The 26471-nt window shown below is 46.1% G+C and overlaps 1 protein-coding gene and 2 long non-coding RNA genes across 4 annotated transcripts in view; 1 reads left to right on the top strand and 2 right to left on the bottom strand.

The window, feature by feature from the left end:
* Positions 1-6889: 6889 nt before the first annotated feature.
* LOC140625843 (uncharacterized) lies at positions 6890-16942 on the bottom strand. The gene is made up of 3 exons (XR_012025132.1): positions 16297-16942; positions 15471-15687; positions 6890-12094 (listed from the first exon to the last, which is right to left on the bottom strand). It is a non-coding gene; the product is annotated as an uncharacterized lncRNA (long non-coding RNA).
* The window catches only part of MARCHF4 (membrane associated ring-CH-type finger 4), a 114271-nt gene continuing 103978 nt past the window's right edge, over positions 16179-26471 (top strand). The window contains exon 1 of the mRNA XM_072813498.1: positions 16179-18990. Coding sequence (XP_072669599.1) covers positions 18460-18990 — 531 coding nt within the window. The 5' untranslated portion in view covers positions 16179-18459. The remainder of the gene's footprint in view (positions 18991-26471) is intronic.
* LOC140625841 (uncharacterized) lies at positions 18108-22660 on the bottom strand. Of its 2 annotated transcripts, XR_012025130.1 has the most exons (3): positions 19965-21329; positions 18923-19608; positions 18108-18615 (listed from the first exon to the last, which is right to left on the bottom strand). It is a non-coding gene; the product is annotated as an uncharacterized lncRNA (long non-coding RNA). The 2 variants fall into 2 exon arrangements; XR_012025129.1 differs by having other exon boundaries at positions 18108-19608; positions 19965-22660.

The following is a 26471-nucleotide window of genomic DNA, read 5'->3' on the forward strand; positions in this document are numbered from 1 at the left end:
TTCAACTGGGTTCTCCAGTCTTATCCATGTGCACCTTGTAAATGAGTGCATGAATTATCTGACCAAAACCCAAGCACCCACCCCGATTCCAACCAATCAGCTCGACACCAAGCATCTTCTTAAATATTCAGAAAGCTTCCCCTTCACACCAGAGCTTATAAATTCTTAGCACAACTCCCAACCCTGTCAACGCTATCCTCCCCTCCTCTGGCCATTGCCTGTTCCCCAAGCCCAAGACCATTAATCACTCTGCTGCCTGCCAGGCCCTTTCTGTCAGCAACCGTTCCCTTTGACCCTCCTTGTCCATCTTTCTCCCTCGCCCCAGCCTCTGACAGAACAGAGTGGAGGCTCACACCTGTTGGAATGGGGTGAACAAAATCAATCAACAGGATTATGAATCTCTCCCACTGCCCCTTCCTACCCTCCACCATTTTCTCCTTCTACTTCTCAGGAGCATGCCAGGATTTTAAATTTCCTTCTGGGATTGGCCAAAGGGAAGTGATAGCAAGAGGAAATGAGAAAGGATTCAGGGGAAAACAAGAACAACAGTAATTGGAGCACCCTGCAGAACTCGGGAAACATTCTGATAGCCGGCTGCAGCCAGCACATGGAAAAGTTCCCCAACCTGGACCCAGATTCCCACAGGGGAAGAAACCTAAATAGGAATGAGAGGCGGAATATGATACTTTGCTTGTCAGCATCTTCACCTTATTTTTGTTAAAGCCTGCTGCCTAATTTCTTCAAAGCTCTGGTCATATGGGCATGAATGAATTGAGTGACTGGTGTCTCAGTAGGAGCCAAAATTATAAAGTAGGCCAGTCTCATCTTCTCCGAGCTCCTGGCAGTATTAGCTCTTTGTGCTAAAAGGAGCAGACACAAGGGCCTCCCTTCCACTCCCAGGAAACCTGCTTTAACGGTGACCTGCTGGGAAACATGCTCCATCCTTTGTCATCTAAAACCTTCGAGACTCTAATGGCAGGAATTGCAGGCCCGATAAGAAGGGAGGGTGTCATAGGCAGGTGGGTAGAGGAGATATTTTTAGGCAGCCAGAACCTCAGAGAACCCATCAAATCACAGAGGCCCGCCCACTCCACCTGTGTCAGCTTTAAACTTGGATTGAATTTTTGGTGGCACAAAAGATTCTGTGCCTCCTGCCACTGGGAGGGCCCGTTCTCCCACTCTGCTGTCTCCAGTTTTTCCACCCTCCAGCATCCAGCTGGCTCTGGCTCAGCCTGAAGGAGGGCAAGCAGTTGGACCAGCTTCACCAGACTGGCCTTTTATCCCAGCAGAGGGTGAAGGGCCAGGCCGCCCCAGGGTTTCCCTGCTGCCTGCCAGGTCCTTTCTGTCAGCAACAGTTCCCTCTGACCCTCCAAAAGGGCTGCTGACACAGCTGCTCCAGATTCTAAAGTACATGTGCTTAGGGTGCCACTGACTGAGAATATTTGGATGGTGGGAGAGTAGTTTCTAGCACTTTGAGAAAGCCCAGCCAAGTCCCTAGTCTCTGCAAAGACCATTTCGGAAAATGAGACCTAATATCTGGTAGGTGAAGTGATGGAGGATGAATAGGGGTAGAGCAGTCAGGACATGTGGCTTCTGGTTCTGGCTCTGCCACTCAGGAACTGTGCGACCTTGGTCATCATCCCCCCTCCCTGACCCTCAGTCTCCTCCTGTGCAAAAATGAAAAAAAGTCAGATAGAATGTATCTAAGTTTACTTTTAACTTCTTCCTTTTATGGATCCAACATCATTCAATTTAATCAAATACCTACATGGAGCATACAGGCAAAATCTATGAGGAGTCAGTGGAATATGAAATTGTGAGAAGTTGTCCATATTCGAGGGCCATACTTTGCTTAATTTTATTAATATTTGCGCAGGAATTTTTTTATACTTGGGAAAGGTGAGCTGGAGAGGTTGGGAAGTACCTTATTCCATTTTACTTGCTGGTATATACGCAGCCAAAAGGTTCAGATTAATTTGGGTGGACTGCTATCCTAAGTACTCATATCTCTTGTTTACTATGAGGTGACTTTCTGATGCTGAAGGCTCTATTCTTCTTCCATCTGTATCAGTTAGATCATTTTTTATTGCAAGGGACAGAAAACCCAACTCTAATGGACTAAACCAAGCAAGGAAAATGTATTGTCTCAAATGTCTGAACCATTGTCACTGAAATACATTTCTTCTCTCCTTTCAGCTCTGCATCCTCTGTATTTTCTCAAGTCTTAGGTAGAATCTTCCTTTGTGATCACAAAAGAACATCTAGACACTCTCAGAGTCATATATATCCATATTAAAATCTTCATTGGCTGGGATAATTTGAGCTGCAAACAACAGAAAATCCGAGTAAAACTTAGCTTAATCAATAAGGAAGATTTTCTCTTTACACAACAAGAAATCCAAAGATGTAGTGAGATCCAGTTAATTAAGTGCCTCAACAATGTCATCGAGGAGACAAGTTTTTCTACTCCTTTATTTTCAGTATCAATTTTTCTCTCAGAATGCCCCCCCACACACACACACATGGTCACACAATGGCTATTGGAATTCCAAGTGTCCTATCTAGACATTGCAATCTGCAGCAAAAGAAGTAAAGCTACCTCTTCCTCCAGGCTTTTCTTTAGGAAAAGGAAATGTTTCCAGAATCTCCTAGAAGACTTCTCATATTTTATGGAATAGAATTGTTCCACTTGCCCATTTTTCAACCAACCACTGACAAGTGGAATACAATTATCATGTTAACTTAGACTGATTGTTTCCAACTAGAGAAGATGTTGTCCCACAGGGATCATTTGACAATATCCAAAGACATTTTGGGCCCTGCAGTAGGCTAGTGGGTAGAGGACAGGGATGATGCTAAGCATCCTACAGTATACAGGGCACAGCTCTCACAACAATGAACTATCTCATCCAAGATGTCAGTAGGCCTGAGATTGAAAAACCTTGGCTTAGACAATTATCTAGAGTGAAATGGTTAGTAAAGAATCAACCACAATGTCTTCTACAATATTCTATCTGGAAAACAACAGTTTTTGTCCCAACAGTTCTTTCTTCTTTTTCTTTAAAGATTTTATTTATTTATTCATGAGAGAGACAAAAAAGAGAGGCAAAGACACAGGCAGAGGGAGAAGCAGACTCCTGGCAGGCAGGCCTATGCAGGACTCCATCCCAGGACCCCGGGATCACGACCTGAGCCAAAGGCAGACATTCAACCACTGAGCCACCCAGGCGTCCTTGTCCCAACATTTCTAAGAAAATCTCATTGTAATGTCCATCTCTGAACCAATTACTGTGTACAGAAGAATGAGGTGCAATGATTGGTTTAAGTCTAGGTCATATGTTCCACCTCTGAGCTAGGATGAGTCAACCTTACCTGAAGCTGAGAGTAGGGGAAGAAAGGGTGATGCTGCAGAGAGAGAGAGCCGGGGACAGTAATCAAGATGAGGCAAATAGATGCTGGGCAGCGAAAACAACAGATGCCCACCACCCACACTCCTCTCATCAAGAGACTTCAGAGGCAAGAACTGTGTTTGTACTTGGACTCAAAATAGCAACAGCAGCAGTGGGAGGTCAATGGGACTGTCTAGGAAGACTCTGGACTAGTGCCAGTGAATTCTTCATTGGACATGGTAGGTAGATGTCCTGTGGCTTTAATTACCTCCATCCCAGCAGCACTTTTCACCTAAGGAGATGCTCAGTCAGCCTGGCAAAGTGAAAGCAGGAGAGGCAGAGAAGGGGGAGGGAGTGGAGGAGGTGGTAGCTAAGAAGTATTCAGAGAGAGGGAGAGCTGGGATGCTCTGTGTGTCCCCAACCTCAGATGACTTTTCTGCCCTGGAACTGGGCTCTATCAACTGCATCACCCAGGCCCCCTCCTCTGGTTTATGGTTGGGTTTGGCCAATGGTTGGCATCACCAGGAGATGAACGGGAGGGAGGAGAGATTCAGATATTTATTCCTACTGATTCTTCCTTGCTGTCATGGTACTTATAGTGGCTACATTCCAATATGACCAATGCTTTGACCAATGCTTCCAGTCCCTGCCAACATTTGTACCCAATTGTCTAAGCAAGCAGAAAGTGTGCTAACAATGTTGTATTTGAAAATGCTACCTACCTTTTCTTGAACACTTATGTCAGACACTGTGCCAAGCAGTTTGTATGTTTTACTTCACTTAATTTGCACAACAAACTTATGGGTTAAATACTATTATTGTTCCTATTTTATAGCTGAGGGAACTGAGGCTCAGATAGTTAAGTAACAAGATGAAACAGCTGGTAGCTATAGTTATTAATACCAGTGGTCATCAATATTTTGGATTCTCTTCCCCCTTGTAGATACATGAAAAACTGTATTTCCCACCTCCCTTTGCAATTTGGGAAGGTCTTTGACTAGTGTTCTCAATGGGTTGTGACCTCAAGTGACAAGGCATTTCTGTGCTGACATATTTCAGAGCTCGCATGTGATCTTCAATCCTGATTCCTCTGCCTCTGCAGTCATGGTAGAATGTGTTGAGATGGGATGCCATAGGATTAAAGCAGCCTGCACTGCTGAGCACTGCATGAAGGCAGCTGCCCTGCAGAGTCACTCAGACCTACACTGACTTGGTGGGAAGGCAAAATAAACTTTTATTGTGTTAAGAAACTAGAAATATGGTGCTATTTGTTACTGCAGCATAACCTAGCCTAGCTGACTGAAACAGTGGAGGAGCTGGGATCAAATAAGTCTTTCTGAACCAAAAGGCTTTCTGAACCAAATAAGTTTTCCTTAACTGCTGGACAATACTGCTTCTGCCTCTTTATCCAAGAAGACTTCTTAGAAGTTGTCACTCTAGGGACACCTGGATGGCTCAGCTATTGAGCATCTGCCTCCTGCTCAGGTCCTGATCCTGGTCCAGAGATCGAGTCCCGCATTGGGCTCCCTGCGAGGATCCTGCTTCTCTGCCTATAGCTCTGCCTCTCTGTGTGTCCATCATGAATCAATAAATAAAATCTTAAAAAAAAAAAAAAAGAAGAAGAAGTTGTCACCCTGGAAAGAAGAGAGAAAGGAGATGTAAGAAAGGAATGTGATACTCATGAGCCCTCTTAGTATAGGAATAAAAGAGGAAGGAAAGATATTAGTAGAAAATCATGCCTGTCTTTCTTTTGGTCATTATATCAATAAAAAAATAATAGAGAAAATAAAAGGATTCCTTGGAAAAATGTTTATAACTAGGGCTTCTGGCATTTTTACACATGGCCAGGGAATTAATTGTGGCTGCTCCTCATTGGAAATAATTTTGCAGCCCATCTCTAGGGAAGCATAAATGGGAACACTGTCTGCTTTGGAAGAGAAGCTCCAAGCTATAGCCCTTCTGCCTGCAAGCAGGATAGAACCTCCATTCCTGTCACTGTCTCCCTGTGTTGCTTTTCTCCTTCTTGGCTCAATAAAGACAATTTGTTGGTTTAAGACTGTTTATTAATCTCGGCTGGCTTCTTCTTTCAGCCTTCTTTTGACTGCCATTCCGAAATCCCAAGATTGACATGCCCTGTCTTTGTTTTGAAAAGAACCCAGGTAATGATGCCAGGGTCCCCATATCTAAAGGCACTTTGTATAATAAATCACAGTCCCTCAAGGTTACTAGGAAACCTGAGTTTAAGGGGATTACATTGGAAACCAAGATGCTAAAATGACCTTGTTTTCTCCACTGAAGAAGATAATTCTACTGTGGGGAGTGGGGGGAAGGGTTGACAAGGAAGGTGGCACCAATTGCCCACATATTCCTATACCTATGGTGAGAACATGGACCACCCAGTCTTCCCCATATTCCCAAGCATGTGTATATGGATCCCCAAACTGGGAACAACTATGAGAGGATTTGCTAATTAGCATCATGTTTACACATTTATTGTCAACTATAATTACTTGTTTATTAGAACAGAGGCTTCCCTGTTTATTACAGTCATTATGGTTTGTCAGTAAGAGATAATGTGCTTGAATTTCACAAGTACGTGTGAATTGCACAAATCTTGCCAGTCCTAGCTAGGACCAACTTTCAATGAAAATGCTCAGAGAAGATAATTTTCAAGGAGGCCTGCAATCTTATTTTAGCTGATAAAAAGTTATCCTGCCCAACAGAACTCAAACTGTCTCCTAAGCAAGGAATCTGCAGCAAGCCCCCTCCTAATTAGCAGTAATCTATGTTTCTGGTCTGTAGTGTTAATGCGAGGCACTGTGCTTGGCACTTACTTGATATGTGTGCTCCTGCCCACTCCCGTTACACCTTCTAAGGTAGGGAATCCATGGCCTCATTTTCTAGATAAGGAAACTAAGGCTCAGAGACGTCACATGAATTGCCCTGAGAGTCATGCCTAGGAGCAGCATCCAGGCCTTTCTTACTACAAAGCCCATGCTTTGTTCATTCTATACACACACACTGCTCACATGCATGTTACCCACATAAGTGAATTGGAAGAGAATGTTGTCTGGGCTCGTTTCTCTGGGGCACATGACTGCCGGGGTGTATACAAAGGGGAATTGCTGGATGACAGGACCATGAGGTAGAGTCTCAAGATTAGAAAAGCAGAGCAGAGGTGTGCCAGCATGTTAATGTAAGGGAATTGGTGATGGGAAGAGATTGTAGTGTTTGCTAAGAATATTAGAAAACACGATGCCCAGCTGGAAATTTGAAAACCCAAAATTTATTCATTTGGCTATTATGGATAGGGGTGGACAACCAGGACAATAAATTCACTGGTTAGGTTTCTGATTATATATAAACCTTTTTGTTTTTGCTCATGCTTGTGTCGGGGGGCAGAAGTTGCAGCATATAAAGAGTGTTATGCATTGAGGGACCTCAGCCTATATCAGCACAAGGAATTTGGGGTCACTACAACCATAATGGGAGTAGCCAACTGTTACTGAGCGTTCACTATGTGCCAGACACTATGTCAAGTGTTTTACGTTAATGTTCTTATTTAATGTTTATATCATGCTGTAAGGTTGGTTCTATTTTGTGTAGAGGTGAGGAAATAGGCACAGAAGGGTTAAGTAAGGTGGCCAGGGTCACATGACCATGAACTACCAAATTCTGGACTCAGGGTCCCACCTTATCAGCACTAACAGAATTCTGAGACACGCCCATACACTAAGTACCCTTTATTATCCTGACTCTGGTTTATGAGAAAGCATCCTGGATTTCAAGAGGCAAATTTGTGGGGTTTTTTTTATTTTTAAGATTTTATTTATTTATTCATGAGAGACACACAGAGAAAGATGGGCAGAGACACAGGCAGAGAGAGAAGCAGGCTCCATGCAGGGAGCCTGATGTGGGACTCGATCCCGGGACTCCAGGATCATGCCCTGGGCCGAAGGCAGGTGCTAATCTGCTGAGCCACCCAGGGATCCCCAAATTTGTGTTTTCTTACTTTCTTATACTGAGGTATTTACTTATACATAGTAAAGCACACAAATCTTACATGGATAGCTTAACGGATTTTTACACAATTAAATACTCATACAACGGCTCTCTATACTCATAGCTATATCTAATCTGAAAAGTTTAGCAATGATAAATATTGCAAGAAGTAAAGGTACAATTTTAAAATTTCCAAGTAATATTGTTTAGAATATAGTGATACAGCATGCACCTGGGTGACATTACATACATCTTCTTGGTATAATTTACAGAGCTCAGGTTTTCCCTATTTTGGAGGATACATGAATCCAGACACTCGGGATGTAGGAGGTGTAAGGTGGCATAAATCAGGATACTAAGGGGCTTTCTCCAGTTTATACTAATTCTGTTTCACATCTCACACACAGATAAACTTTTGTGCTCTCCACATAGGGGAGACAACATATCCTGTGAATTCCCCAGAAGGAGGGTATATAAATTCGAGGTTTTATTATTGCTATGTATGTATCTAAAAATCAATATTTCTATCTGTCTGGCTATCGATCTACATGTGCACGCAAGCCATTTAAAATAGGCTTTTTTTTAAAGCCATGTTGCATTAAGTGAGTTCTCTGTTAAAATGGGTTATATGCACATGGTTAAAGTTTGCGGGGTGTGGGGATCATTGTACATGTGTGAACTGAGTGGGGGGTTAGTGGTGTAAGTGCAGATTATATTTCTGTTTAGGATTACATATGTATGTGTACATCTCAGAAGCCTATGATTCCATGCATAGCCACAGGTCAGTGGAATAAGACAATATGTTCCCACAGAGGGTTGGTTGGTGGAGGGCTTTGTCCCCACAAAGGACAAAAGCCTTCACGTTCTGGGGCCAGATGTGGGGTGGACACATCAAAGGCACATCCAGTGGAGCCTGGGGAATCTTCAGCTGAGACCACTTCCTTCTTTGTCCAAAGATGACTCTGGGCAGGTAACTGCCCTCTCAGCACAACTGAGAAGCAGATTCTGCTTTCCATGTCCACTGTCTCATTGCAGGCTTTTTGAATATTTAATAATACAAATTGCCTTCCCAGAAACAGAGCTTGGAGAAGCCTGAACAGTTATTGGTACAGGAGGTGAGCAAGAGGGCTGTGATGATGTGGAGCAGGCTGGCCAGTCACTCCCCTCCAGGAGCATCCTCAAACTGTAAACCCCAGCAGATGGCTCTGAGCTGAGGATGTGGCAGGGAAAAGAGACCATGCAGGTGGTTTCAGGCACCAGTCAGGAGGCTTAGAGAGGAAGAGGAAGTGCTGAGCTGGTATCAAGTGACCATGGCATGTGGTGAGAGGGAAACCAGAGACTTATTTTCCACTAACGTATAAGAGCTTGGCTCAAATTCAGGCTACTGCAGTTTATTTCACTGAATGGCAAAGCTGAAATGAACCACATCACTCTTCTGATCCCAAGCTAACGTTTTACTGACTGGAAAACTGAGACCCAGAGTACAACCCATCTCTGAAATCGCACAGTTGATTAGTGGCCAAGCTGTTTATATAACCCAAGAGTCTGTTTCCATTCTTGAAATGGTTAGGTTATGCTGCAGTAACAAATAGCACCATATTTCCAGTTTCTTAACACAATAAAAGTTTATTTTGCCGTCCCACCAAGTCAGTGCAGGTCTGAGTGACTCTGCAGGGCAGCTGCCTTCATGCAGTGCTCAGCAGTGCAGGCTGCTTCAATCCTGTGGCATCCCATCTCAACACATGCTACCATGACTGCAGAGGCAGAGGAATCAGGATTGAAGATCACATGCCAGCTCTGAAATGTGTCAGCCCAGAAGTGACTTGTCACTTAAAATTACAACCCATTGAGAACACTACTCACTATGCATTTCTCACCCTCCCCACTTGCAAAGGGAGGTGAAATACAGTTTCCATGTATCCAGGAAGAGGAAGAGAATCCAAAATACTGATGGCCACTGGTATTAATGACCTAGTCACTTACCAGCTGTTTGATCTTGGGCAAGTTGCTTAATTCTCTGAGCATCAATGTCCTCTTCTATAAAATGAGAAAGATGGTAATTTCTAACCCATAAATTTTATGATGCAGATTAAATGAGATAAGGCATACTAAATGCTTGGCACAGGGTCTGGCATCTTGTAAATGTTCAAGAAATGGTCGACCTCTAGTTCTTTCCCTATTGGGCAACCAGAGTGACCTTTTAAAAATAGAAATCTATTACTCAAAATCCTTTAGTGGCCTCACAGTTCACTTAGAATTAAATGCAATCTCTCTCACCATTATTATGGTCTCTACATGATTTAACTCTTGTCCTCCTCTCTGGTTTCATCTTCCATCATCTCTTCTCATTCCTTAACCTCCCGTTACTTTGGCCTTCTCGCTGTTCCCCTAACAAGCTGCATCATTCCTGCCTCAAGCTCTGTGCCTGCTCCTTCTCTAACTGGAACACTGCCTTCAGATCTTCATAGCATTAGCTCTTCCTGTCTTAGGTCTAAATTCAGGAAACCTTCCTTACCCTCAGCATCTATTTCCCTCCAGTCTACACACAGGCTAGTGGGTCATTCCCTATCACATTGTCCTGTTTAGCTTCTATTATTATTATTATTATTATTATTATTATTATGTAGGCCCCATGTCCATGTGGAGTCCAACACGGGGCTTGAACTCATGACCCTAAGATCAAGTTGGTTGCTTAAGGGACTGAGCTACTTAGTAGCCCCATCACCTGTTTAGTTTCTTTCTAGGACTTATCACCATATGAAATTAACTAATTACCTGCCTATGTCTCTGTTTTCCACACTAGGATGTGAACTTTGTGAGAGCAAGACCTTCTATCTTGCTCCCTATTGTATCCCTGTCACTGAGAATGATCCAGGACTCCAGTGGTAAACGCACAAATCTCTGATCAGCACCTTTTCCATATAATTATGTTGCCTCTTTTTGATATTTATTTGGAACTTGCTCTTTCCTCACTCATGTCTGGAGAAGAATATCAACTCCTAGCAGCGGAGTGGCTATCCTGGCTATCCTGCCCTTGTAGCAGCTGGTAACTGGAGGGTGGAAGTCTGACTTTGAGCTTTATCTTCTAAACCAGCTTCTCCACAGTGGAACTCAAGTACTACCTGTTTCGCAATTGCCCAAGGAACTAGTGGAAAATATATATCCCAAGTCTATAATAGACAAAGAAATCAGAATCTCTGGAGGTAAGAGTCTACTGGGAAATCTGCACTTTCGATAAGCACCACAGGTCATCTTAGAGTCATACTTAGGCTTCGAGGAGCTCTCTTAGGTCTCAAGTTCACTCCACCAATTAAGCATACAAAATACTTTTACTTTTTCCTGGTGAATTGCCACATTTATACTTTCATTGTCTTGTGAATTATCAAACTCTCATGTGAGGTTGAGTAGAGTGCCTTGGGGCACAGAAAACATGGGCACAATGACTGATGTTCTCAGAACCCCTATATATGTGTTATCAATTGCTGTGTAAGAAATTACCCCCAAACTTAGTGTGTTTCTCACACTTGGCACACCTTTTTGTTCAGTAGAAACTCTTTAAGAAGGATGGGCTAGGGTGACCTGAGTCAGGGGCAGAAATAGAAAAGGCTCCTGGGTGGCTCAGTCAGTTAAGTGTCTGCCATTGGCTCAGGTCATTATCCCAGGGTCCTGGGATCAAGTCCTACATTGATCTCGCTGCTCCTTGGAGAGCCTTCTTCTCCCTCTCCCTCTGCCTGCCATTCCCCCTGCTTGTGCGCTTGCGCTCTCTCTGTCAAATAAATAGATACAATATTAAAAAAAATAAGAAGAGAAAATTGAAATCCATTTCAAATGACCACTTACCAGTGGCTCAGTGAAAGGCTTAGATAAGGAGGAGCCTGGGCTATTGGTTAAATGAGGCTGTAATAATTGCTCTGGATTCTTGTGATCCACTATTGAAAGAGGTCTATGGCTTGGAGTTTTGACTTTGTTGATAGTGATGATGGTCATAATCCATTTAACAAGTAAGTATTGAGCACCTACTATGTACTGTCTATGACCTAGGCATATGGGAATGAAATGGACTCCCCCCCCAAAAAAAAATCTCTGCCCCACATATCTTAAATTCTAGAAGAGGAAATGGAAGAAAATGATGCTAGCTAGCATCTCTCTTCCTGTCTGAAGTATTTCCTTTTCACGAGGGGCTTAGTCTCCCAAGTCTTCAGGTTCAGTGAAGGATTCCCAAAATTTTATTTCTTCCAAGGTTTACAGATGGATATCTACTCAAATTCTCATGGATTTCCTTACATTCTGAGAAATGGACTCTGGTTAAGAGGCAGATGTTTCTGTATGTGTGTTGGGGTGGGGGCTGTGATAAGGTACAGAGGGCTTAAAACAACTAGGTTTATCTCATAGTTTACGTAGGTCAGGAATTCAAGCACAGCTAAGCTGTGTCTTCTGGCTCAGCTTCTTTCATGAGGCTGTAGCCAAAATGTTGGCCAGAGCTATAGTCATCTCAAGGCTCAACTGGGGAAGGATTCGTTTCCAAGCTCACTCATATCGTTGTTGGCTAGATTTGGTTCCTCATGGGCTGTTGGACTAAGGGCCTTGGTCCCTTGCTGGTTGTTGGCTGGAGGCTATCCTCAGTTCCCTGCCACATAGGCTTCTCCATAGCGCAGCTCACAACATGGGAGCTGGTTTCCATCAGAGTAGGCAAGTGAGAAGAGCTGGAGAGAAAATGAAAGCAAGCTGAAAGTCAGTCTTTTTTAAGCTGATCTCTGAAGTGATATGCCATCACTTCTGCTGTATTCTATTTACTAGAAGCAAGTCACTAGGTCCAGCCCACAAAAGGAGAGGATTACACAAGGGCTTGACTACCAAGAGATGGGGATCATTGTGAAAGCTTTTATTTTATTTTTTAAAAAGATTTTATTTATTTATTTATTTACTCATAGGAGACACAGAAAGAGAGAGAGAGGGAGAGGCAGAGACCTAGGCAGAGAAAGAAGCAGGCTCTATGCAAGGACCCCGATGTGAGACTCTATCCTGGATCCTGGGATCACGCCCTGAGCCAAAGGCAGATGCTCAACCACTGAGCCACCCAGGCGTCCCCATTGCGAACCCTTTTAGAAGCCACCTTCTACTGCCTTAGCCTGACTTTTGAGCATGGGACACAATATGGCAGACAGATAATAACTGTGTGGGGATTCTATGTGACATGGAAAAATAATTTAAAAGGCATTGTTGTGTCTTAAAGAAGAGCATAGACTTTATGGTGAGAGAGGTCTATCAGCTTTGGTGTTAGAATCACAGGTTTGGGGTTCACCAAATGCAACATCTTAGACTTAGTTTCTCTGAGTCTCAGTTTTCTTACCCCAAAAATGTGGAAAAAACCTACTACCTAAGGAGTTTTGAAAATAAATAAATCACTTGGGTAAAGCATTTGTTAAAATGCATATTCTCAGTTTCTCCCGAAGAAATTCTTATTCAGTAGACTTAGGTGGCACCTAAGAATTTCTATATTTAATTCTAAATGCACAGGTGTTTCTAGTATGTATGAAGAAGGTGTGTGGCTTAGTACATGGTAGCTATTAATAATTTCCATAACTGTAATTCTGCAATTATTCTTGGGGAACTATACATTTGAAGAGATCCGACTGATTGAGTGGAAAGCAAACTGTACTGAAGATCAGAAGATGTAGAAGTTTTAGCCCTTGTCTGACAATTACTTTACCGTGAGATCTTGGGCACAGAGCCACCTGCTCTTTCTGGACCTCTTCCCCCACCTCTCACCCCCACCCCCACCCCTAGCCTCTGTAAAATGTCTTCTATCCTGAGTACTGTCTGTCTAGATAAAGAAGAAACAACAGCAGTTAGCATGGGATCACTTTAGGACTCCCCTAATTGGAGAAGCAAATGCAATGGCCACCATAATAAGTCTTTTCTGAAATCTTCATCTCCTAATATTTATTCCTGAAGACTATTACTTGGAGCCTCTCATTCTTCTACCCTTCTAATTCACATGATCCCAGCATCTCTGTATTTAATGAAATATATCTGAAAAACAACCTTGTTTAAAAGAATAAATCTATTAAGGAGCTGAGAACTTTCTGGCATGAAATGAAAAATATTGATTGGTTTTCACCTGTTAGCAATGAAATCCCGTCCAGTTAATTAACCTGCTCAGAGATAAAGTTTATTACTGCCCTTCACCTTCAGCTCCAAATCTTTAAAACCATTAAAACAAGTAACTGGTCAATGAGTAAATCTTCTCCCAGTTTGGCATTCAGGGCCTTCTGTGATCTGGCTCCAGCCTACCTTTCAGACTTGACTTCCAGCTACTTAATTTCAAGCACCTACTACTCCAGTCAAATGGAAGAACTAAAATATTCAGCATCCCCTCCTCTGAATTCTACATATCTTAACCCAGTTTGTATGTCACTTTTTGAAAAAGGCTTTCTTGGAGCTCTGGTGTCTCTGCTTCTCCTCACCTCCCCCAATTGCTGCCAAGCCATAAACATAGTTACCTCCTTATTTTAAACACTCCCCAAACTTTTTATACCTTTGTAGCACTCATTATTTTGTACCTTTTATTATGATTATGTACATATTTATAGTATTAGACCCTTGAGGATGCAATTCCAACGAATCCATTTTTGTGTTGCCATCCTCCAACACAATGCCTTGCCTGTGATTGGTGTTCAGTAAAATATTTTTTGAATACTTGAATGGAGACCCATTGATCTAACATTTTCTTTGCTGTGGCTTTTACTCATGAGGCTCACAACCATTGTTTCATCAACAGCATAAGGAGACTCTAACTCAGTGAGGTGCTTTTCAGGATTATATTCAAAACAGAGTCCTCAAGCTTTCCAGTCTTTCTGAAGACAGCTCATTGTTGCTCCCTGTCCTTAGCAGCTTTCTGTTTCCAGAAATCTTTTTCCTTTCCATGGAAGGGTTGGGAAAGACAATCTTATGGATACCACTGCTTTCCCTAACTCTGAGTATAGGTTTCATATGGCTCTTCTATCTTCTGCCCCAAATCACTTGCATGACACACTTGAAACTAGTATTTTATAAGTAGTATTTTACAAGACACTGAAGTTCAATTTTAGTTAAAGCAGATATTCAGTTATATATGAGAGCACGCTCATGAATGTGTTTAGATTGTAGGGGAGAAATAGGGTAGCTTCACTGAAACAAAGAGGCCGTTTTTCCATTCAGCATTCCTTTTCTTGATCACCCACTAGGCTTTAGGTGCTGTGCTATATGCTAATGATACAAATGTAAATACTGGTCCCTGCCTTCAAGGAGCTGTGTGTCTTATAGAGGGAGATGAATATATGATGAGATCATTATTACAGAGTGTAATTTGCACAATGACAGAGTCAGGCATAGGGTGATGTGGTGCACAGAGAATTTTCTTTGAGAGCAGATGGATTTTCGCAACAAAGAAATTCTCTTTTGCAGCAGAGTGGGTGTGCTGATATCAGTAATACACATATTATTTTGTAGTTATTTTTGTAGTATCCTCTTCCAACCACTTACCTTGGGCCAGGTGTCAGCATCCATGGTGGGTGCCGAGGCGTGATTCATACAAGCAGCCACCCTGGCTTAATCAAGACCCAGACTTAGGTCCTTGCTCCTTAGAGCTTGTAGGAATAAATCGTTCAAGGAGATGGCAGCAAAGGGGTAGTTTTCTTATGATTCATAGGGCTGAACTTCATGCCAGTGATATTTTGGTGCAGAGATTTTGCATGCTTTTCTGTCTATGGCTCCAATATTTCTAAAGGCATTACCACAGCTGTGTAGATGATTCATTGGGATAGCTTGCCCAAGTCTATGACCCTGGAGGTGTGTATGCATTGGAGGGGGAGAGAGGTTATGAAGAAATGCAAGAAAGTAAGCTTAAGTTTTAAATGACCAAAGTCTACAGCTGTAAGTACTAAGTTTTTGTTATGACCACTTTAAGTTTTCTTTATTTTGCTTTTCACATTTGGGGATACCATTCTACTCTCCAGAAACTCCTTGAGAAGGATGAGGTAGAGTGAGATGAGTCAGAAACAGAAATAAGAGAAGAAACTGAAATCCATTTCAAATTACCTCTTGTCAGCAGCTCGGTGAAAGGCTTGGAGGGTGGGAGGGCTGGAGCTATAGGTTAGGACGGGGCTATAATATTGCTCTGGGTTCTTACGATTCACAGTTGGAAGAAGTCTATAGCTTGGAGTAATGATGACTTTGGTGATGGTGATGGTGGCCATATTCCATTCAACAAATATGTATTGAGCACGTATGATGTGCCACCTACTGACCTGGGCACCTAGGATTAAAATCGACCAAAACAACAAACAAACAAACAAACAAACAGTCCTGCCCGTTGGAGCTTATAATCTGGATGAAACTGGCAAATATGGTGCTGGCATCCCCCTCCCTCTTGGAAGCATCCCCCCTCCCCCCGAGTTCTTAGTCACGAGGGACTTAGTCTCCACCGAGTCCCAGCGTTAGTGAGAGAATCACAAAACTTTATCTTTTCCAGAGCCTGCAGATTAATATCTGCTTAAAATGCTTATGAGCAGGAAAATGGACTCTGGCTGAGATGTAGAAGGCTCTGGGAATGCGCGTTGAGAGGGCTGGTGATAGTGCACAGTGGAAAGAAATTCTGCAACCTTACTATCCACACGGATACTTTCCGGCTGGGGAGAAATGTACCCTGAATTGCTCCCTTCCACCCCACTTGCCTTTCTCTCTTTCTCGCTCCCTCCTCCCTTCCTCCCTAAATCCCTCCCTAGCCTCCTTCCTCCCTTTCCCTTGGTCCCTCCCCATCCCCTTCCCTCGAGCGGTTCTCCTCCTCTCCCTCTCTCCCTCTCCTTTTCCCTCTTGGCCCCCTTCCCTCCTCCATCCCTCCGCGGCGTCTGCGTCAGGCCCCTACTTGCGTGACGCGCGGGGTCTGGGTGGGAGCTGTCCACTCGCCCGGGGTGCTGAATGCAGCGGCGGCGGCCGCGGCGGCGGCGGCGGCGGCGGGGGTAGCTGAGCGCCTTCTCCGCTGCAAGAGCCTTGTTTCCCCTCCTCGGACGGTCAGCTCACCGCCCCGCCACCTCCCTTCCAGCACCACCCCTTTGGGACCCGAGCCAGGGGGGCAGCAGTCGCGGCGGCGGGTGCTGAGCAACGGCGGAAGACGAGACAACACCTGGCAGCAGCCTGGAATCTGATTTGCTTCCTCTCGCCTTTTATAAGAGATAGATTCATATATTCGGCGTTGAGGAGTCGCGAGGACCAAGCCGGAGCCAAGTGCTGGCTGTCTCCCACCTCGGCCACGCTGCTTCGTCCCCCTCCCCACCTGCAACTGGCACCGCAAACAAGCCTTACCTCGTTGCATCTGCCGGGAGGTAGCAACAGCGAGCCCAACCAGCCGGAGGCAGCGGAGAGGAGGGAGGGGCGTGGGGGGGCAGAGAGCCGACCGAGGCCGCCCTTGGTGGGGGGAGCGGGGGCAGAGCTGCCGTGAGGCCCCGCAGCCGCCCTCCTCCACCCCACCCCTCCAGAAGCACTCTTTCCTGATTATTTGAGAACCGAATCATTATTCTTCTTCCACTAGTTTTATTTCATTTTTTTTATTGCCCCCCCCCCTCCCCGGCCGCCCCCACCCTACGCCTGCCTCGCCTCTGGTTGCATGGCAGCGCGGCCCGGGCGCGGGGGCTCAGAGCCTGCCCCCAGGGAAGGAGGAGGAGGAGGAGGAGGATCATGAAGCCGGGAGTCGCGGCCGCGCCGGACGGCGAGCAGCAGCCAGAGGACGAGCCGGAGCAGCCCCCGCCCCGGGGACACCGGGACGCCGAGCAGCAGCCACTGCCGCCGCCACAGCAGCATCGGCGGCCGCGGGCGGACTCGGAGCAGCAGGAGGAGGGCGACCACGGCCCAGGAGCGGAGGAGAAGGCGAGGCCGCTCACCCGCCCGCATCTGCCCTTCCCCCGGCCTTTGCCCCCCGCCCCAAGGGACCTTTGATGGAGCCAAGGCGAAGGGGCCGCGGATTTGCCGACTGCCGCAGGGGTGGGCCGGGGGCTGAGACCATGTAACGACTCCCTCCTCCCGCCTCTCCCCACACGCCCCGTCTCTCTACCCCCTCTGCCTCCCGGCCCCTGCACACACACCCTTCCTCTCGCCAGGATCTTAATGCTCAGGAAGGAAGCGGCTCTTCAAGGGTTAAAGGATCTTTTCTTTTTCCCCTCCCTTTCTTTCCCCCTCCCCAGCCCATTATTTCCCTACTTCTATTCCCCTAATTGGCTTTTTCCTCTTCTGTGCAGCCTTTTGGCTGCAGAGGCAAAGCACAAGCCCCTCGCCCAATTTCACCTGCAATCCTCCCTCCCCCATCCAACTGCTCTCTTAAAAGCAACTCTGGTGCTTCTGGGGATTAATTGCCCCAGTTTTCTGCCCAGGAGAATTAAAACTTCTCCCAACCTCCTCTCCTCCCCACTGTAACCCCCGCCCCCCCCCCACCACAACCCATCTCCTGCTACCTGAGGAAAACTCTCTTTTCTCTCTGCACATGCAGTACCCAATTTTTTACGGAGCTGTTTTGCCCTAAGCCAAGCTCAGTCCACTCCAAATTCGACTTACAATCTTCCCCACCCTTTTATACAAAACACAAGAGATTTTCCACTGCCTAGGAATTTGAGAAGAACCCAAAAATCTTCTCCTGGGAAACTTTCTGACAACTCGATCTTGATCTCAAGGCCCCAACAGCACCTCCCTCAACATTTTTTTTTATTCCCTTCTCCGACCAGTGTCCCCAAGTCAAAGGCAACAAGGAGACACCCTGAGCAAAGCTAAGGTTGGTGGGGGGTAAGGGGTAAGCAAGAAAACCTTTTTTGTTGTTGTTGTCGTCGGGCTTTCCAGGGAGAGTTTAGAGCCAGTGACTCACAGTTCTCAGTCTTGGGGGCAACTGATTTGCTACTCTGAGGGGGTGTAAAGGGAGCCAGTGAGAAAGCAGATCCCCCCCCACAACACAGCTTTGCTGTGGACCCCCCTCAAAACCATTCTACTATCTTCCTCTGAAAAGACTCCAGCTGCCCCTCCTGGGCTCTCTGCTTCCACTGGGCACATGCTGATGCCCCTGAGTGGGCTGCTCTGGTGGTGGTGGTGGTGCTGCTGCTGTTGCTGCTGTGCCTGGTACCGCTGTGGATTGTGTGCCCCGGCTCCCCAGATGTTGCGCCACCAGGGTCTCCTCAAGTGCCGCTGCCGCATGCTCTTCAATGACCTGAAGGTTTTCCTACTGCGGCGCCCCCCTCCAGCGCCCCTGCCCATGCACGGCGACCCCCAGCCCCCCAGTTTGGCCGCCAACAACAACACCCTTCCGGCTCTGGGTGCCGGGGGGTGGGCAGGCTGGAGGGGCCCTCGAGAAGGGGTGGGCAGGGAGACCACTCCTCTGCCACCTGCACCACCTTTGCCACCTTCTTCTGTGGAAGATGACTGGGGTGGCCCAGCCACAGAGCCACCCACCTCGCTGCTCAGCAGTGCCTCCTCAGATGACTTCTGTAAGGGGAAGGCTGAGGATTGCTACTCACTGGGCAGCAGCCTGGACAGTGGCATGAGGACCCCACTATGCCGCATCTGCTTCCAGGGGCCGGAACAGGTGAGACCCTTTTTCCCTTTTCCCGCTGCCTTATGGTGTCTCCAGGTCTGGCAGATTCCTACTCGCCTGCTTGCCCTGGGGAACCATTGTGATGTCTCTGGTGTGAGGAATATACATTTAAAGGGCTCCTCCTTGATGTTTCTGGTGGTTAAGTTTGCCTGAAAGGTGTCTGGTTCCTGGTAGAGCCTGTTTGGTGGCTCAGTGGTACCCCCAGCTTTTGCATTTTCTCCCCAATGCTAGCGTCTTCAAGTTCATCCAGAAATTCCATGAGCATCCTCAGAATAGAAGATTCAGAAGTTGAAAGTGATAAAATGAAGGAACTCTGTGGCCAAAGATATCTTTTTATCTGATTTGTTGTCACTGACATTTCTCCCAGCCCATTGTCAGTCCCCGATTCAAACTTCTTCCCTCTTCAGAGGAAAATGTGCAGAGACCGTCTCCCCTTTCCCTACACAGCAAGCCTGACCCTATTATTTCACGTCGAGCTACCCCCTTCCTATTTAACACTGACATCCTCAGCAGTATGTTTTAGTCATTAAGGAAGAAATGGGAAGAGATTCTAGGTCCAAGAAGACTCTACAGTTTGCTAAGACACTTCTTGACCGACTCAGGTTTTTCCTAGGAAAACAAATACATAAGCAGGTTGAGAATGGGTTTAAAGGATATGGAGAAGGAAGTAGGGAATCTTGTCATATCTACTCCCCTTCTCAGGCCTGAAGCAACTTAGAATATCCCAGAAACTCTCCCCATCCAGGATGGGGGATGCCAAGTACAATCATGGACCAGTCTTCCTAAGTCTGAAGGTCCTCCCTCTCTGTTCATTCAGATTTTCGCAGATAGCCTCACCCCAGCACTTCCAGCTCCACTTCCAATCTAGTGTCTGCTAGAGGCTGGAGACAGCATGTGGACATTCTCCTAGAGTCTCATGAATTATGGCAACACTTCCTACAGAATCCCAGATAGAAAAGACTCACCTGAAAATCTGAGTTAGTGATGCTGGAGAAAGAACATTAGATTGCATCTTGGTCAGAGTTCTGGGGTTGCATCAGCCACTTTTTCAGTAACTTCCCAGAAGTGGAGGGAAGACTTCTGGGTGCTTCTTGAACAAGCGGCAGAGCAGTAGGATGCCATGCCGGTGATCCCGAGGGGCTCTGGCTCTTGCTGAGGCTTTGCTCTGCAAGAGACGAGCATAGCTGACATTTTCATTCATTTTATCTCTGCTCTGAAAGAGCAATGTACTTCAGGGACAGATGATGACTCGGGTCACAGCCTGGGCATTATGAGAGGAGGTGACATAGATCTCAGTGTGAATAGATGATTCTGAGGGACTAAGGGCTGGGTTACTCCTTCTTGTGACTAAGGTTACTGAAGTCTCAAATGAAGTCCTCCCAGAGGTGAGGACTCGTTAGGTGAGGAGGTCCAGAGCACCTGCCTGCTCATTGTCCTTCCAGCTGTTCTCTCCACTTCCATCGGTGGGCACAAGGTGGAGTGGCTTGGCTGAGAGCAAGAGTGAGGCCTCACTTTGGGGCGCTCCTGGTCAGCATTTTGCCCTGGTCAGGACACTAATCTTTTTTAAAATAAAGAATTAGTTAGCTTCTGAACTTCTTAAGCTGTTTTCTCCCATATGGATTGGCTTAGGTCTGCATGTCACAGGGGCTGCTGGGACTGTGGCTTCTGGCAAAAACACCCTTGTCTCTAGAAAACAGCAGGACTTGGAGCCTGTTCTGGATGGTATTTCACTGTGTGAACTTCAAATCGGTTTATGCCTCTGGGCCCCTTTTGCAACTTCTGTGATTTAGAGGCACCTTTTTCTGTCCTCCTTTTTTCCTTGTAAGTGTGTTGGGAGAATTCAGAAGATAATGAGCCTGAAAACATCTTGAAAGGGATTAAAATATAATGGCAGGTATTTTGAAATGGAAAAGCAGTATTTTGTTGAAAAGAAGAAGAAGAAGAAAGGGATCATTAGGAATATTGTGAAATACCTGCACGTGATTCAGGGTCTGGGCAGAGGTTAGGAGCCTGCCTTTCTTGTTCATTCTTTTAATGAAAGGTGTGTCTTAAATAAAGCACTGAATAAAAAGAGCTAACACCAATAAAAGGAATGGGCTCTAGTATTATGTGGAAGGAACAGGGGCATCATGTTGGCATTAAGACTGGACTGGGTTGAGCACTTCCTGCATATGATGACTATATTTGCGGGGGTTGCATTATTCGTGCAGAAGCCTGGAGATTTTTAATGAGATTGTGCTATAGTAGTAATAAGAGTAGCATGTGTTAGATGTGAACATATTTTCCCATTTTTTAACATAATTTTCTTTACAGGATTTCAGTGAGGAAGGGCAACAAAGGGGAGCTGGGGAAAACCCTCTAGAGTAAGAAGAGAGAGACAGAAATACAAATAGAAAGTGAAGACCTGAGATGTCTGTATTTTGTTTTCTCTTCAGGGAGTAAGCGCTCCAGCAATTGTGCACATGTGGCTCTGAAGGGAGGGCAGTCTGCAATCTCAGTAGCTGAATGTCTTGGACTTTTCTTTGCCCAAACAAAGGAACCAAACAGCTCCCTAGTCATTTGCCTGCTGCTCCAGGGGCTAAAAGACTGCCCCAGATGAAGATTCGATCTCTTCCTGACAAGAGCTTGTATAAGATAAGGGGCAACTGGGAGGGTCCAACTAATTCCAGTTTCACATGTGCCTATGGTGGACTTTACACTCATTCATTCATGCATGCATTTACTTTAAAAATGTTTATTAGGCACCTACAGTGTGTCGGATCCTGTTCCAGGCACTGAATATCCAGGAGTGAACAAGTGAGGCCTCTGGCTCTCCTGAAGCTGACATTCTAGTAGAGATGCAGAAACGTACCAGTAGACTCCTAGACAAATAGAGCGATTTCAGATGGTGTTGAGTACCCTGATGAAAGTCAAACAGGATAATGAGTCAGACCAGAATGAAAGGGAGGGTTTGGGAAAGATGCAGCTACGTTAGAAAGAGTGATCAGGGACAGCCTTCCCAAGAATGTGCCATCTGAGCTGGCCTCTCTGCGATGAGAAGGACCCACTGATATGCAGGCCTGGGGGAAAAGCATTCCAGGTGGAGGAAATAGCAGGTTCAAAGACCTAAGTGTGAACGAGCTTAGTGTGTTTGAGAAACAGAAGAGAAGACAGGAGGAGGCAGACGGATGGTGTGTGAATAAATGCTTTGAGAGCCAACTTGGCTCCATGCTGGAAAGCTGACTGAGTAGCCACTCCCCTCCTCTCAGCCATTCATTCAGGCTGGACAGGGGTCAAGGATCCGTGGAAGTGTAGAACAAGAGCCCAGCTGGCAGCTCTTCTCTCTCTCTCTTTCTGGCTGAAGATGCACTGGTTCTCTTCGACGGACCGTGGTGGGTAAGCTGAGGTCTCTGAAGCCAGATGGCCCCAGTTCGAGGCCTGGACAAGTGGCACAGCTTCTCTGTGCTTCACGTTCTTCCTTTGCAAGAAGGGATAATAATGATAGGCCCCAACTGATGGTCATTCTGAGCATCAGATCAGCCAACATGGTTAGAGCCATGCTGTCACAGTGTCTTGCTGTTACTATCTCAGAGGCAAGACAGTGCTCCTCCTGCCTCATTTAAAAGGAACAGTGTGCCCCAGCTCCCAGTCTAGTCCCTGGCAGGACTGCTGTGACGGTGGTCTGGTGGTGGTAGCAGATTGCCTCTTGTGCACTCACAATCCTCTAGGCTCAGAGCGCTGCTCCTCTGTTTCCATCATCAAAAGTCTTTATTAAGTAAGTGCCTACCTATACCTGCTGCTCTGCCGAGCAGGGTCTGGAGACACAGGGCTGATGTGGCCCTGCCCTCCAGGAGTTTCCCAATCTAACCCAGCCATCAGAGAAGCTGATGGAGATCAAGAACACACAGACAGTGGGTTGCAGGTGAATTCTAGTAATATTGGCTACAAGAAAAAAAAATGTGTGCTTAAAAGCAGCTAGTGTGTAGGGTGCCATTTCAGAGAGACAAGTCAGGGGGAATGTGCTACCTTTCCCCCAATTAGTCAGAGAAGGTTTCTCTGTTGCTGCTGAAGACCAAGTGAAAAGCAATAGATGTTGGCCTGGGAGTTTAGACAGCTGGAAACAGAAGAGCTGTGAGACACGTGGATAACTCGACAAAGAGGTGAAACCATCTCCTACTCAGGTCAGCGGTGGAGCACATAGAGGTGGAACAAGGATGAAATGCATGGTGGCAGTGGTGGTGGGGGTGCAGAGAGGCACCGTTTTTGGACCTAACGGAAAAGAGGAAATGAGTCTGGAAGAGATTAACAGGTTGGCCTGCCTCCCTTATTCTTCCTGGGGTTCGCTTCCAGGGAGCTCCGTGTTCAGAAGGGGCAAGCGTAGTGTGAAATAGCGTAGTCATTGTTTGGGGTCCTGAGAGAGTAAGGGAAGAGCTTTGTAGCGCTCAGGGGAACCTGGAGATCCCAACATGCAACGAGAGTCCTGGGAATGATCAAGTAGAGCATTTTAGGAGAGACTCACACTGTGTATTCATTTTCTTAGTACTATGGTCCAATTTTACATTTGTGTATGTGTGTATGATCATTTAGTTAATATCAGTCTCCATGAAGAATGGACCCATCCCTAACACTTATGGACTCTAGAGCAAGAGTATAGATAGAGGCACACATGTCATAAGCCAAAATATTTAAAAGTAATAAGTCCAGCCAATGAACTGTTAAGTAAAATAAATTTTACCTTCCTACCCTGGCAAACAAAATGTCAAAACAACCTGGGAGACAGGTTTGAATTTGGAATTATTGGATTCCTTAGAATTCTACGCTAGCCAAACGGGGGTATCCGGCCCTTGATCTACAGGGACCACTTTGATTCTCTTTCCATTCTGGCTACATCTGGCACCAGGTTGAGACTTTGTGCATTGACACTCTAGCTGGCTTTCTCAGGTTCTGTCCATACCACCCCTAAACAGCTGTGCCTTTGCCCTTCTTCCTTTGAACTTGAGGAAGAGAAATCTTGAATGTTCTGAGAGCAGGCCCATGTCTGAATACAAAAGAATTCTGGGGTCCCAGGGAATCGGGGCATGTTCTAGAAAAGGGATGTAGCTCCTTGACCTCACAGATTTCCTATGGGAAGGATGTAGCTGAAGAAGGACCAGAGTGGGGCCTTCTATGGTGAGGGATCTTCTTGCCTGGGTCTGAGGGAGGCACTGCAAAGGGACTATAAGCTCCCCAACTTGAGTGTTTGTTCAACATTGGGTCATCAGCTCTCAATCTGTTGCCTGGCATGTGTTTCATGTTCTTAATTTTTTGTTAAATGAATGATCCTCTAGAGCTCATCCAGTGGGCAGCTCCACAGGTAGGGGGATTGGGGAGAGGAGACTATAAAGAAGAAAAATATTTGCTAGGGAGGCCTGGGTGGCTCAGTGGTTGAGCATCTGCCTTTGGCTCAGGGTGTGATCCCAGGGTTTTGGGATTGAATCCCACATTGGGATCCCCACAGGGGGGCTTGATCTCCCTCTACCTATGTCTCTGCCTCTCTCTGTGTCTCTCGTGAATAAATAAATAAAGTCTTTATTAAAAAGTACTTGCTGGCATCAACTACTGAAAGTGAGCTGTGCAGAAGGGGCACACCTGTTCTGTGGAATCACAAAGGGCAGTGCCTTGGCCAATAATGAAATCTTTAGGGAAGTCCCTTTTGGTTTTGATATTAGAAAGAACTTTCTATCAAAGCTGTCCCAAGAGAGTATAGGCTGCCTTAGAGAGGGGGCTCAAATGGGTGATTGGAACTAGTGATCCTCAAGATCCTTTCTGAGCCTGAAAGTTGGGGTTCATTACAATGAGGATGCTTGAAGGCCCAGAGACATTTTTTAATCCAAGCGAAAAGAGATGAACTTGCATCCCTTTTCAATTCGAGGGGCCATCTCATCCCAGTATCTAATCCCAGTGTATGCAATCCATGGCCTGTACAAGTGTGTCTTCAGCAGAAATGACAAAGAATAGTCTGTCCTGCGTTCACAGAATTCCTAAGTTGTTGGCAATCGCGCGTTTACAGCAGGCACAACCGCAGTAGGAAAGCAGCATGCCATGAACCAGAGGCAACAGATGCCATCGTGGACTAAGGATGCAGAACCATCCCAGAAAAGGGGAAACCCAGTTACCCATCCCCGCCCCCCACCCAGAGTCATGAGCGGATATTGTCATTTTCCCATCTGGGGTTTCCCATTTCTACTTTGTCAGTCCTAGTCTTGTTTAAACTGAAAGCTCCAAGGACCCTTTCCCCACCCAGAGTTCTCACCAGTGCTCTCGTTCTTTGTTGGGAGGTTGATGTAAGGATGCTCAACCTCTACCATCAGGCCCCTGGCTGCTTTCCAGATTTAACTATCCATCTTTCACATGCACATCCATGCACAGGAATAAAAGCATCGAGTGCACCTGTCTCAGTTTCACAGACAGAATTAAGGACTGGAGGAAGAGAGGCACCTGGTGTCTTGACAATTATGGAGCGATTCTCACCTCAATTGTCTGTGGATCCTCTACACAGTATTCATTTTGCAGTCGTCCTTCCTCACTTGCCAGCTTGGCATCTGCTTGCGAGGTGTTGGTAACTTATTGGGTGTGGCTTCTAGCTTAGCTGAGCCCCTTATATAGAAAAGTACTTAATAAGGCTGGTAGGGCAGGAGTAAAATATGGATTTCTGAAGAGCCTGGGAGGAGAAAGGCCAGATACTGGGATTCTCTCTCTCTCTCTCTCTCTCTCTCTCTCTCTCCCTCCTCTCAACCATCGCCCTCTTCTTTTCCAGCTGGTGTGTTGGAGAAGCCCAGCTGTGGCCTGTGAGTTGGGGGAGGGGGAGGGGAGGGGGGAGGGGCTACTCGAAGGAGTGTGGGAATGAGCGAGCTGCTTCTTGTTTGCTGGGAAGGAAGCCAAGTTGGAAGTGAGCCCGGATGTAAAGGAGCTGGCAAGTGAATACTGTGTGGCCTGAGCTGCACACCATCCCCCTTCTGAGATGTATCATATGTAAGATAGAGTCCATGTGTGCGGATTACATAGAGTACACATTTGATACCTCCCTCTGCGTATGTTTTTTTTTTTTAATTTTTATTTCTTTATGATAGTCACAGAGAGAGAGAGAGAGGCAGAGACACAGGCAGAGGGAGAAGCAGGCTCCATGCACCAGGAGCCCGACGTGGGATTCGATCCCGGGTCTCCAGGATCGCGCCCTGGGCCAAAGGCAGGCGCCAAACCGCTGCGCCACCCAGGGATCCCATCCCTCTGCGTATGTTAAAAGTAAAAAAGGGGGTGCACGTGGGACTGACTGCCTCATAACAGAATAGGCAAAATTGACTTAGTGACAATTTGAGTTCCAGGTAGATGCAAACTGTCAGCAAAAAAGAAGATCTGCAGATATAGGCTCTATCAAACTCCACGATTCAAGCCCTCAGGGGGGAAGGGGGACACATGGGCCCCAGTCTTGGACTCAGTTCATCGCCCTCGTGACC

Source organism: Canis lupus, chromosome 36, assembly GCF_048164855.1.
Source record: "Canis lupus baileyi chromosome 36, mCanLup2.hap1, whole genome shotgun sequence".
Classification (NCBI taxonomy): Eukaryota; Metazoa; Chordata; class Mammalia; order Carnivora; family Canidae; genus Canis; species Canis lupus.